The sequence below is a fragment of the Mustela nivalis genome (assembly GCF_964662115.1).
Source record: "Mustela nivalis genome assembly, chromosome: 2".
Classification (NCBI taxonomy): Eukaryota; Metazoa; Chordata; class Mammalia; order Carnivora; family Mustelidae; genus Mustela; species Mustela nivalis.
This window is the reverse complement of record NC_139021.1, coordinates 130,343,812-130,357,797: the sequence shown is the minus strand read 5'-3', so window position 1 is coordinate 130,357,797 and position 13,986 is coordinate 130,343,812. Positions and strand designations below refer to the sequence as shown.

The 13,986-nt window shown below is 40.0% G+C and overlaps 1 protein-coding gene across 2 annotated transcripts in view; it reads right to left on the bottom strand.

Moving 5' to 3' along the window:
• The window catches only part of MYPN (myopalladin), a 97,512-nt gene that overhangs the window by 47,869 nt on the left and 35,657 nt on the right, over window positions 1–13,986 (bottom strand). For both annotated transcript variants that reach the window (XM_082714612.1, XM_082714613.1), the window contains exons 3-6: window positions 12,571–12,746; window positions 9,918–9,969; window positions 6,010–6,124; window positions 4,834–4,905 (exon numbers count right to left, since the gene is read on the bottom strand). In XM_082714612.1, the coding sequence (XP_082570738.1) occupies window positions 4,834–4,905; window positions 6,010–6,124; window positions 9,918–9,969; window positions 12,571–12,746 (415 nt within the window). The remainder of the gene's footprint in view (window positions 1–4,833; window positions 4,906–6,009; window positions 6,125–9,917; window positions 9,970–12,570; window positions 12,747–13,986) is intronic.

Genomic DNA, 13,986 nt, shown 5'->3' with positions numbered 1-13,986 from the left:
ATAACCTTGAGAAAGGACATCTCCCTTATTGGTTAAAAGATAACAGCTATAAGGTTCATACTGTTATTCTATTCTTTTTTTTTTTTTAAAGATTTTATTTATTATTTGACAGAGAGAGGCAATAAGAGAGGGAACACAGGCAGGGGGAGTGGGAGAAGGAGAAGCAGGCTTCTTGTCGAACAGGGAGCCCAATGCAGAACTTGATCCCAGGACTCTGGGATCATGACCTGAGCCAAAGGCAGATGCTTAACTGACTGAGCTACCCAGATGCTACCCCGACTTTTTTTTTTTTTTAAAGAGTTGGTGTGGGGATACAGGTGGGAGGGAGAGGGAATCTAAAGCAGGCGCTACAGCCAGTGCGAGCCCCACACAGGGTCCAATCTCACAACCCTGAGATCATGACCTGAGCCAAAATCAAGAGTTGGCTGCCTAGCTGACTGAGCCACCCAGGTACCCCAGTTTATTCCTTTTTTAATCCAGTTGATATTTGTGTACCTTGGGAGAGAGAGGCTGCAAGTGAATGTGTATAGTGCTTTAGGCTGGAGTTGGTTCAAAGGAGTTTGGATAAAGAAGTGTTTGATGGAAGACCTTTTTATCCCCTTGGTGGGTGCAGACGCCCCGAGCAACAGTTGAGCCAGAAAGTTTCTGGCATTGTTGGGTTGGGGAGGCCTGGAGGGGAGGCATGTAATCTTTAGAAATCTGGATCCGGCCACTGGCCCAGTTATTTCAGGGTTTTCCTGCTTCTGCTATTATATAATGAGGTGCTCTTCAAATTTTCACTTCCCCTGCCCCCTTGCACTCTTCAAATTACTGCTGAAGCAGCTGGAGCCAGGGCGGCTGGAGCCTTGAAAGCTGGCCAGGGCAGCTGCTGCCGGACTGGGAGCCACAGGAGCAGTTAGATTCTAATCTAATTTGATCATCTACCTCCCTTTGCACTCAAGAAGTGTGAGCTCTGTTTTCTCCCCCATAAATAGAGGTGAGAGTGCTTTTGATACAGTATAGAAGATGGAAGATAGTCTATTTCCATAAAATATTTTTTAAAAATATAGGCATCACCTAGAAGTAGAGCAGTGAACCAGATATGGTAGTCTCTCAAGCTACCACTGTTTTGCTGGGCAGCCCTCCTTTTCATTTCAACCTTCTTTAAAAAGAAGATAATGCTAGTACTTCTCTATCACCAAAGGAGGCACAAGGAGTTAAATAAAACTCCGCTTTCTAATTTTTGCTTTAGAAAAATAGCTTCTTGCCATTACTGGCAAAGAAATGCTTTGTTGGGCAGTATAGAAAATCAATCACAGGCGTTGGAATGCCAGAAGTCCCTAAAGAAGTAAATACAGCAGGAATAACCCAAACAAACGTATGATCAGCTCTCATGGCCCATGCCATGTGATTACCATCATCGGTGGCCCTGACTCAGAAATTTCCTGACACTGGCAGTGACTATGACCTCAATTCTGCCCTCACTGGTGGAAATAAACGCAAGCACACCGTTGCTGATAAGTCTGCCTGGAATCTGAGCCACAGCCTATCCTATCCCTGTGCCCTACCTCTGAGCAATCCTGAGCCCATTTATGGAGGCAAAAGCACATCTCCTGAGGGCTGAGAAAGCCTATTCAGAGTTTGGGTCTTTGTATCAAGGACTGTTTTCCTAATGTTTTTGGAGATTTATCTAACAAATGCCATACACAGATGGTCCCCGACTTTATATGGTTCAACTTACAATTTTTTCAAATTTACGATGATGCCCAAGGGATACACGTTCAGCAGAAACTGCGAAAGATTTTGAATTTTTTGTCTTTTCCTGGCCTAGCGATATGCCGTGTGCTCCTCTCTTGTGATGACAGATAGGAAGGCTGAGTGGCAGCCTTCCGTCAGCCGTGCCGTCACGAAGGCAAACAGCCAATACCCTGACAACCATTCTGTAAGCATCCAACCTTTCTGTTTTTCACTTTCAGTACAGTAGTCAACAAATTCTACAAGATATTCAACATTTTACGATAGAATAGGCTTTCTATTAGATGGTTTTGCCCAGTTGCAGGCTGATGTAAGTGTTCCGAGCATGTTTAAAGTGGGCTAGGCAAAGCTAGGTGTACTCAATGCATTTGGACCTATGATATTCTCAAGTTTTACCAGGTTTACTGGGATGTAACTAATGACTAATTTATTTTCCCATTTTTATTTGTCAAAGCAAATATGAATCTGCCCATGAGAGTATCTAATTGCAAGGAGGTATCAGAGTCACCACACAAAAGCCACTACGCCTGTTCATTTAACCAGCCCATGAAAATTAAATGTAAAGAAGTGCTAAAGTCCTATTGGATTTATTGGAATAATATGGCTTTGGACCCATTTTTCCTTCATGGACTTCCATCTAGATATTGGAGATAGCCTTCAAGGTGCTTGTGTGTGTGTGCAAACAGCTTCATTAGTGTGCTAATTGTCGTTCCAAAGGTATGTACCCGGTGATTCAGATGCAGGGAAGACAGAACACCTGGGAAGATTTGAAAGTGAGCAGGAGACAAGGATGCCTGTCTGGTGTCTGGCTGGGCAGGTGGTGGTGAGGAAGAGGAGAGAGGACTCTTTAGCTGGTACTGGGTATAAATTATTTATTCTGTGGTTTAGTTGCTTTTGAAGAGTTAGCACTGTCTCTAGGGTGTGACAAAAGGGCATGAAAAATTAAAACGTCCCAATTTGGGGTGCCTGGATGGCTCAGTCAGTTAACTGTCTGCCTTTGGCTCAGATCTTGATCTCAGGGCCTGTGTTGGGCTCCCTGCTCAGTGGAGAGTCTGCATCTCCCTCTTCTCCTGCCCCTCTCCCCTCTTCGTGTTCTCTTGCTCTCTCTCAAATAAATAAATAAAATCTTTTTTAAAAGTCCAGATTCTGTGGCACATAAGCTCTGTTTTAAGGCTAGGTGACTTAGTATTGAAATAAGAGATGATTAGAGGTAGCTCTGTTGGCTGTATTACACACATGTGCATGCCCATATGTTTGCATGTGTGCGTGCGCGCGCGCGCACACACACACACACACACACACATCTATACAAAGGTCTACTTATAACTCTTCTTCAAAATCTTGTATTCTCTAAGTCATAGCTATGTTGCTTTCCTACCTCAAATCTTTGAAAATAGTAAGGCTGAAGTTCCAAAAGCAGATTACAAGAAATGAACCTGATACATGGAGAGGCATCTTGCTTCACATAAGAATGTCTGCCCAACTGATATGAATATGGATAAACGTCACTCTAGACTCTGCTTGACTTTGGAAAACCATCTGAGATGAGGTGATACAATAGAACTTTCCTAAAACTGGTGTTTCTGTGGAAGTTGTGCATTTAGCTCTTTCTTCGGGGTTCATACTCTTTGGACAATATGCCATTTTTGCCATTTTGCTCTAAACCATGATTTCTCAGCCTCAGGACAATTGATAATTTGGACTGGATGATTCTTTATTGTGGGAGGTGTAGAAGCTGCTTTTAGGCCACAGGCTTGAGCAATGGTTGAAGAGCCTACCTAGCTGAATGCAAAGAGGCTCATTAAACCATAGTTCCTAACCGACCAATGGGCTCCTTACTTCCTGGCATACTTCCTAAGATTACCAAAAACGGAAAATTCCATACATCTCCATACCCTCACTCCACCCTATAACTATAGCTCCTGACCACTGTCTCGTAGACAGTCTCTTCTTTGCTGTCCTGCCCGCAGCTCCCTTGCAGGTTAGTCAACTTCCATCCATGGTTAACTTCCATCTCCTTTGTTCAGCCTTGGCTGAATTTTTTTTTTTTACCACACACAGCCACTGGCCCCCACCCAATCAGGACACCCCCAAAGAGGCTGTCACTGTGTACATCACAGGATGGTTAGCAGCATCTCTGGATGCCTACAGCACGATCTCCTGGTGCTGACCACCAACAATATCTACAAACATTGCAAATGTCTCCTGTGGGGCAAAGTTAACTCTGATTGAGAACCGCTGCTCTAAACTAAAGCATACTTCTGACAGGACAAAATCTCTTTGGGCCTCCCTTTGGCATTCATAAACACAATAAGCTGTAAATCCAGGTATGGATTTCATCCATGTGGGCTTCATAACACCAAAAAAAAAAAACCCCGTGGCTCAATTTTCACCTTTAAATTTATTGTCTCGGGCAACACATAAACAAAGCACGTTATATAAAGGTAGGAATAATAGACTGGGAATTGGGAGAACTTGTTTCTAGTCCCTATTCTGCCACTAACTCGCTTTCTGACCTTGGGTAAACTGCCTCAAGTCCCTGGCCCTCCCTTGTGTTTTCATTTGTAAATGAAGTGCTTGAGTAAATTTTCCAGTTCTGAATACAAAGATTGTGAGACTCAGAATTTGATGCCACCACAATAGTTGATACGTGGACTAGAAGAAGAAAGTTCTTTGTCCTAGAGTGTTCCTTTTTGTTAAGCCTCCTAAGATCATTTAACTCCATTGCCTTAAACACTAGAGACATGTGCCTGCAACTGGATTCTTCTGAAAGTTCAGAGAAACCTTTGGAGTAGGGAGTGGCTAGAAACTTATCACCTGACCCTTAGGTGTGGCTACTTCATTTAGCAGCAATTAGTCAGCCATATAGAGATCAATGTGGTGAGTGGTGGAAGACATTCCTCTCATTATGCAAACCAGTATTAAAAATCTGGGACTTGAAATGACCTGGTAACAACTACCAAAACTCCCCAAACCCTATATAGTAATTATTAAAGACCAAAATCCTGAGCTAAGTCAGTAAATCTTGGATCCTACAATTTTGTGGGGGTACTGTGCTTTGTTTAAAGCCATGACAGAAAGAAGGAATATTTTGATTACCTTTGTAAACACAGGAGCTGCAATGATAGGTTTTCCATCCAATCCTTGCAGATAGTTGGTAGGGCTCTGACACTATTAGAAGGGAACCAACAATAGAATAGATTCATTGTCACCATGATTACTACCTAGATGATAGATAAAACAAGTCTATAGCATTTTGTATATGCAATTATTCTAAAACCAAAAGACTGACCTTTCTAAGTCTATGAACCACAGACTTCAAATTTGATACTGAATTGATTGTATTTCTTTCTAGGTCATGGTGGTTATAAATAAGTGCTGTCTATCCCCACAGCCTCAACATACAGAGAGAGCTCTACTGGTTATAATAAACCCTAAACTCCTGAGGAAGTTCCATAAAACCTGAGTCTCTACATACCACAGCTTGAAAACTACTGGGTTAGAACTAAAATGTGACCCCTCTACATTATTAAATGGATTAAATAAGAAACTCTGTTTGAACTTTTTTTTAAGTTGCAGATTAATATGTTTACTCATACACAAATAAATATATCAATAACATATTACAAATACACTTAGATTAGTATGACTTCATATTTTAAAAATATTATATATATTCATATACATGCACAGAAAATGCCTAGAACTATCTGCTAGCAACTATTAACAAAAGGTACCTCTGAGGAGTTGGAGCATGGGAGTCATATCTTGACTAAGGTTTTTACTGAATATACTTCTATATCTTTTGAATGTTTTTACAATATGCATGCTTTATAATCCTCATCATTATCATAATCATCATTAACTTGAAGGATGAGAGCATTAAATGCTTTCTAAAAAATCATTTCCTGGTTGTTGTATCTTAGAAAGTAGAATTATTTGCAGCTTCATGAAACTGAGTTTCATGATATAGTGTCCTGCTTGGGCCAGTGTGAGAGCTGACAGCTCTTTGTATACCTAACTAATGCCCTTCATTAAACTGGAATATCAAGACTACTTAGTAAAGAGTTTCTTTTCCCGTGAAATCTGCCTATGAAGCTAGAGAATATGTTCCCACAACAATAAGAAACACCATTATTATGATGGTGGAAGTGTGTTGCCCAAAGTCATGAGGTTGCCACAGAGGAGAATACAATCATGCCATACAGGATGGCCATGGTCACAGTGCCTGCTCATCACAGTCCATGGCACCTGTGTTTCACTTAGACTCTATACCTGCTGGACGGCTGACACCCTGGGCTGGGCCACCACATGCTGGGCTTGGGGTGCTGCTGAAGGAATGGCTGCAGAAGTAGTGGGAGTAGATGATACCTCTTTTGGCTTCTGGATTCTGAGAAATGATTAAAATATAGATTTTAAAACAGACCTGTCATTGTTTTTGAAAATTCTTTCAGAAAATCTAGTAATGTCATCACTTGTTACAAGTTAGATGTACTGAACTTTTTTGTTCAACAATATTCCACAAATGCTTACACTTCTTTAATATACACTTTTTAAAAATATTTTTATTTATTTATCTGAGAAAGAAGGAGAGAAAGTGCACAGGGAGGGTAAGAGAGAGAGTGAAAGAGAGAGGGAGAAGCAGACTTCTGCTGAGCAGAGAGCTGGATGCAAGACTCCATCCTAGGAGCCCAAGATCACGACCTGAGCCAAAGGCAGAAGCTTAACCAACTGAGCCACCCAGGTGCCCCTTTTTACTATACATGTTGATAGGTAATGTCAACAGGAAGATGGTAAGATGCCACTACTGTCCTTGAGTTAGTTGCCCTCAGCTGGGGACTTAAGAATATTCATAACTAACGGAGATTCAAGCAAGACAATTACAGAAGATAATTACTTGAGATTTTTGTTGTCGTTGTATTTTCCCTCCCCCTTTCATTCCAAGTAAAAGTCCAGGCTTCATAAACATTTGCTTCTGGCATGTTGGCGTGGCATAAAGCAGAAATAGCCTGAGTCAACAAGCTCAAGTTTACGCGAATTAAATTAAATTAAAAAGATTATTTGAAGGGCAAGAGAGCCAGGAAGTAGTCACAAGAAGACTGTGGAGGGGAGATTATTTTAGTTTTGCTGTGAAGAAGAGAGAGGTCTGAGGATCTTGTCAGAGAGTATGACAAGAGGGAGAACCAGAGTTCAGAGGGGATGGCAACCCCTCTAATTAAAAGACTCCCAGTCTTACTTAAGATATCAGTCCCCCAGCATGTCAGGAGGCAACAAAGCGCTGGACTTGAAGGGACCTTGAGGTCTGGGAGATAAGACTCCCTCCCATATCCCATAGGGATTGATGACTGATGACAGGATGGGCTTCCCTTTTGTCCAGTTGTTACCTCCCTCTTCCTCAGCTCCTTTATCTCTAAAATGTGGAAATAATTCTTACTTCAAAGGTTTTTTGTGAGGGTTAAAAAAGGTAATTCATGTAAGATGATTAGAGCAGTGTTTAATATCAAACACAATGTCCATGTCTCTATATATATATCTATCATCTTTGTACAGCTGTGGAGGAGGAAAGGGATGGCCAATAATGAGTGATCGAATTTTTTTCCCAGCCCAGAAGGGTGGGGTCTCAGAAACAGAATTATGTAGTGATGCAGAGGCTATCTGTGTCCCCAAAGCATCCATCTTCTTCTTCTACATAATAGAATTCCTGATTTCTTTATATGGCTATTCTAAATAAAGACTGCATTTCTTGACCTTCATTAATCTAGGTATGGCCACATGACTACTCTCTAGTCATGGGATGTGAAGGATAGTGATGTATGTTGATCTAAGGGAAATGACCTTAAGAAGGGGGTGGGGAATGCCCTTCATTATTTGTAATCTGAGACTAAGATGAAGCTATCCCTTAGAATGAAATGAAGCTGGAAGCCACTGGAACCCAGTGAAATGTAGAGCCATTCTACCAGCCAAATCCATATGTTTATGTGAGTGAGAAATAAATATCTCTCTTATTTACATTACTGTCATTTGGGGTGTGTATTACACAGAACTGAAGCTAAATCCTAACTACCAAAAGTAGATTTAAAGAAAATAATCAACCGAGATATTTCTTACTTATTCAAGTTTGTATATTAAAATTCCTACCCATGAGGCTTATAAACCATGTTATGAGAGACTTGAGGAAGAAGTTAGGAATGTGCGGTGGAGGAAGAGTTTATTAGAGAACTTGACTGTCTTAAAGGATACATAGTTTTCCAGGCAGAGGGGATAGGGCTTTCCTAGCAAAGTGAACGACTTGAACAAAGGGATGAACATAAACTATACATTGTTTGAATGAGACAGGAGCCATGTAGGGAAAGTGAGGTCGCAGAAAGGAGGAGGAGGAAGCAGGAAAGCCTGGTTGATATTCTACTCAATCAGGTTTTGTATGTCATGTTAATTTTTTTAATGTTGTTCATGTTGTGTTTGTTTGTTTGAGATTTTATTTACTTATTTGACACAAAGAGAGTGAATACAAGCAGGGGGAGCAGCAGGCAAAGGGAGAAGGAGAAGCAGGCTTCCTGCTGAGCAAGGAGCCCGGTGCAATATGGGTTCATCCGAGGACCCTGGGACCATGATCTGAGCTGAAGCCAGACATTTAACTGACTGAGCCATCCAGGCGTCCCTTGTGCGTGGTTTTTATTTTCCCATTGATAATATATATATTTTTTTAAGTTAGGGAAATGAGAGGATCAGAATTATCATTTAGAAAATGTCTGGTTGTAGTTTGGAGGCCATGAGAGGGAGAAAAGAGCTGGAGCAACCATAAGGAGGTGGCTGGCATAAAGAGGCAGGAAGGAAGTAGGAATTGACCAAAAGCCACGAGAACAATAAGAAAGAGTTAAAAGAGAGAAGCCATTTACTCTGGTTATGAACTTTCATATCTGTGAAAAAACTAAAAGCAAATTATTGTTTCTATTCCAAGGCAAGCATACACAAAGGTATTTTAAAGACTAAGATATGGGGCTGGGTAGCTCAGTGGGTTAAAGCCTGTGCCTTCAGCTCAGGTCATGATCCCAGGGTCCTGGGATCGAGCTCCACATTGGTCTCTTTGCTTGGTGGGGGAGCCTGCTTCCCTTCCTCTCTCTCTGCCTGCCTCTCTGCCTACTTGTGATCTCTGTCTGCCAAATAAATAAATAAAATCTTTAAAAAAATAAAATTAAAAAAAAAAAAAAAGACTAAGACATGATCTCTGCCCTGAAGGAGCTTTCCCTCTGTAGGGGAGGACAGAATTTGCAAACACAAGTCAACAACTCTAACCAGTCTTCCAAATGTTGTTTATTTCAGGTAATCTCAGAGAATGGAATTTGCATCCGTTTCAGGTCCCATGCCTTCTGTCTACAGTTTCCTCTGCCTGAAAATGCTCTTTCCTTCCTTGTTTGGGGGTGTCCACCTACTGCTCTTTTAAGACTCAGCTCAAGGTCACCAGCTCTGTGAAGCCTTTCTAGACCCTTCCCAACCAATAAAGAGACCTTTGTGCCAAGTCCAATACACCCTGCCCATGGTTATATCATTACACGTTATTACTTGCTTTCTATATGCTTGGTATACATCTCTTGCTATATTTGCTATGTATTTCCCTCTAGTAGACTGTGAAACTCTCAAAAGTAGGAAGCATTTGATTTTTCTTATTATACATTGTGTCTAATGAAGTGCCTGGTGTAGAGTAGGTGCTTAACTGATGGTTGGGAAAGTAAAGAATGGATACTAAGTATAATAATACATAAATAAATAACAAAACAGTACTAAGTATAATTGTCTAACAAAAAGGTTATGACTTACATCACTCACATATATAATTTAAGGTAACCAGGTTTTGTGTCTTTATGAATGCTAATATCTAGTCACAAAACATGAATTTTTTTGAAGCACTGGGCTATTTGCTTTTTATTCTGTAGATATAAGTATGATATAGCATGATAATATAAGTATGATGACAGGTGATGCCTCATTTTTAAAATATTGGTAATATTAAAATTCTTCTTCTAGGAAAGACTTAAAGCAAAAGAAGTAGAGTTCTCTAAAACCACTCAATATTTACTTTTTGAGGTCAGACCCTGGAGCCACCTTTTCCAAGTTCTACTAAACCAAATAGCAACTTTCTTAGGATCTGAGGATGCTAAACCCATAAGATAGAAAATTAGAATTACCGATTCATCTCTTCCTTGTTAGGGTCCCCTTCTGAGTCAGAAGAAGAAACCCCTGGAAAAGTAAAAACAAGACATGAAATCTTAAAGACGATAATTTCTTAAGCCAGTTCCTAGGCATTTGAAGACCTACAGAATTTCAGACCTAGATATGAACTCAGTGATTTCCTACACTAACACCCAATTTGACAGATGAGATACAGATCCTATGTAGTTGAAGGACTTGTTCAAGGTCACATGGCCAGTTAGTGACAAAGTTCAAATTAACCGGCCTAAATATCAAATGTACTTATATTTAAAACACCTGCTTATGCCTCTAACAGAGCCATTTTTGCAGACCTTTTATGCTGTCCATAAATCCTCTTGCTTTTGGCCTACACAGATTAAATAAAAGGAGGGATTACATTGGATTCGGAACATTGTAGGTGTAGGTGGATGCTCTTCCGCCCAACCCTAATATTAACAAGTCATACTTCATCTTGGGAGTGGGGGTGTTTGAAGCCCTATTGCCACAAATTTAAAAAATCAGCAATCCAATCTCAGCACAGCTAGCAAAGCTTTGATCTCGGCTTTACTTCTCAAGATAGTGAATTCCAGGAAGATATAACTGAGCTAAATCTGGTGGTATTTATTATACTTAAAAAAATTTGCAGATAAAAACATATAACACATATCTATTGTGCATTACTCATTATTATCATTGTTCATGCATCTACTCAATAAATGTTTATCAAATATTCACTATATATTTGGTATTACATATGGTATTAAAGATATAAAAAGGAATGAGACAGTACCAGCTTTATAATCTAGCTGGTGAATGAGCATTTATACCAAAATAATACAATATTTAAGTGCTAAAACCAAGGCATACATAAGGTATTATAGATGATAAAAGTGATAAAGAATAGTTCTTTATTCTTATCTATTGTCTATTCTCTGAAAAAACTCAGAGATGAGATAAAATGGAAAAAAAAATTAGGTAAATATATAAGGAACATGAAATGATTTCTTCCCTAAAGTTAGTCATATAAGTTTGGTGCTGATGTAAATGCCTGTCCAATGCTCCCAAATGGTCTCCCTGCTTCTACCCTTGACTCCTTGAGGTATATTCTTAATCAGGAGCCAGGGTGACCTCATTAAAAGCTGTCAGATTATGTCACACTTCTGCTCAGAATCCTCTACAGCTTCCCATCTCCCTTAGAGTAAAAGCCAGAGTCCTTACAATGACCTACAAAGACCAACATGATCTGTTTACCTGTCTCCTCCCCACTTTACCCCACCTTGAACTTCTGACTTCATCTGTTACTTTTTTCTTTGTTTCCTCCATCCAGGACACATTGGTTCATCTCTATACCTAAACACAGGGTCACTCCCACCTCAGGGTCAGTGTACTACTGATTTCTCCATTTAGAGTAGTTTTCCCTTGAATATCATTGTGGCTCACTCCCTGTCTTCCTCCAGGTCTTCACTCATGTCACCTGGATAGTGAGGTCCTCCCTGACTACGCTATCTGTAGAACGACAGCCCCCATTCCCCCACCCACACACTCATGCATGTGCACACTCAAGCAAATATGCACACATATGTGTATTTCCTATCCCTTTTTCTTGCTTTCTATTTCTTAGGTAGTGTTACCTATACTGTGAGATACAGAAAATATATCTATTGGTCTCTGCCCCCAGTTCCCAGCACAGAGCTGCTAAAACTCTTATAATTTCCCAAGTCATGAGCATATCTTGTTCTAATATTTGTCTTTGAACCCCATAGAACTAAAACTCTTATAAACTTTTAAGTGATAAGAGCACAAGAGCATCTTTTGTTCTAATGAAGTGACTCTGGTTGGCTCCAGAAAGACCAAGTCATGATTAGAAGCTTGGAATTTCCAGTCCCCCCCACCCCCAGCCTCCTAAGAGGGGAGAAGGGCAGGAAATGGAGACAATAATTGATCATGCCTACATGAGGAAGCCTCCGTAAAATCCCAGTAGCATGGAAAGCTTCCAGGTTGGCAAATGCACCACTGCATTCACATTGGGAGAGTGACACAACCCAATTCTACAGGTACAGAAGCTCGTGCACCCCAGACCACCTAAGACGTCACTCTATGTATCTCTTCATTTGGCTGTTCATCTGTATCCTTTATCATATCCTTTTCCCTGAGTTCTGTGAGCCACTCTAGCAAATTAATTGAACCCAAGGAGGGGGTTGTGGAAACCTCCAATTTGTAACTAAGTGAGACAGAAGTTGTGGGTTATCTGGGGGCCTAATACTTGTGATTGGCATCTGAAGTGAGGTAGGATCCTTCTTATAGAACTAAACCTTTAGCTTGTTGGATCTAACACTATATCCAGGTAAGTGATGTTAGAACTGAGTTAAATTGTAGGACACCCACACACATACCACATACAGGTTGGAATTGGTGATCAGAACCATTTTGTATACCTATCATATTATATATTTAATTTATTTATTTCACTTATTTTTTTCTTTCTCACCACAGTGCAAATTCCATCTGTTCATGATCTTTTGTCTGTTTGGCTCACTGCTATTATCCCCACTGCCTAGAAGAATGCATGGTATAGTAGTCCTTTGCTAAATATTTATTATAAATATGTCTTACCAATAAGGGCCATGCTGTAAGGGTATTTTGTTTTACCTTCTATATAAATCTCAGCAGAGGTTGAATCTGTCCCATAGATGTTAGAAGCAAAGCAGGAATAGCGTCCTGTGTCTTCTTCAAAGGCTTCAGCAATGGTCAATGAGTGCAGATTTCCTGCCTGGACAATATGAATGTCTGGGGAATTTTCAAGCTCCTTTCCTTCACAGTACCACCTGCAAAGAAGGGAATATTGTACATGACCAAAGAGTGAAAATTAATAACATAAATGCTCCAGATATTCCCTAAGAGGAAAACTGTGACAACTTAGAATCAGAACATTAATGGTATAATTTGATTGTAACAATAAGGAGAGTTGGCTATATTCAAGCTACCTTGACAGTTTATGCAAGAAATTTGAGAAATGGCTCCTATCAAGAATGATACAACTGAGTGGGGTGCCTGGGAGGCTCAGTTGGTTAAGTGTACGACTCTTGGTTTGGCTCAGGTCATGATCTCAAGTTCGTGAGATCAAGCCCTGAGTCAGGTTCCATGCTCAACATGGAGTTTGTCCCTCTTGCTCTGTTCCTCCCTCTCCTCTTATACTCTCGTTCTCTAAAATAAATAAATAAATAAATAAATAAAATCTTAAAAAAAAAAAAAAAGAATGATACAACTAAAAGCATATGGATGAGAAAGTAAATCCAGACAACCACAAGGAACTAGATCTTTGTGGTGGAACTTGGCTTCTCCTAAAAAGATGTACAGCTTTCCATACTATGCATTAAGTAAGTGCTCCTTTGGTTATCTGGAGACAATCTAAGGGATATTAAAAGTTCATGAGGTTAAGTGCAATCATTCCCTACTATGAAATTGCATCTGACCTACTAAATGAAATTATTTTGATGGGTTACTTGAGTCGTCAGACTAAGGAAGATGGGTCATATTCTTCAGTAGTGGCCCAACTTTGACAAATAACCCAAGTATGTTTCCATAGGTTATGGTATTTCATTTTGATTCCACACACTTGAAGTTAGAAATTTTTATTATAGTTTTTTGGCCAAAAATTTACATAAAATAATACATATAATAATGTTTAGGGGTGCCTGGGTGACTCAGCCAGTCAAGCATCCACCTCTTTATTTCGGCTTAGGTCCTGATCTCAGAGTTGTGAGATAGAACCTTGCAATGGGCTCCATGATCAGCCAGGAGCCTGCTGGAGATTCTTTCCCCTTCCATCTCCTTCTGCACCTCCCTGTTGCTCATGCACATGTGTTGTCTTTCTCCATCTCTCTCTAATAAACAAATAAATCTTTTAAAAAATAATGTTTAAAATGTGGAGGTGCATAATAAGAGAAAAAGACATCAAAACTGTACAGAAATGCAATTTATCATATTACATGCTAACAAAACTCTAAAAGTTTGATGAGTGTCATCTACAGTTAGTAGGAATGCAAAATGGTGCAACCGCTATGA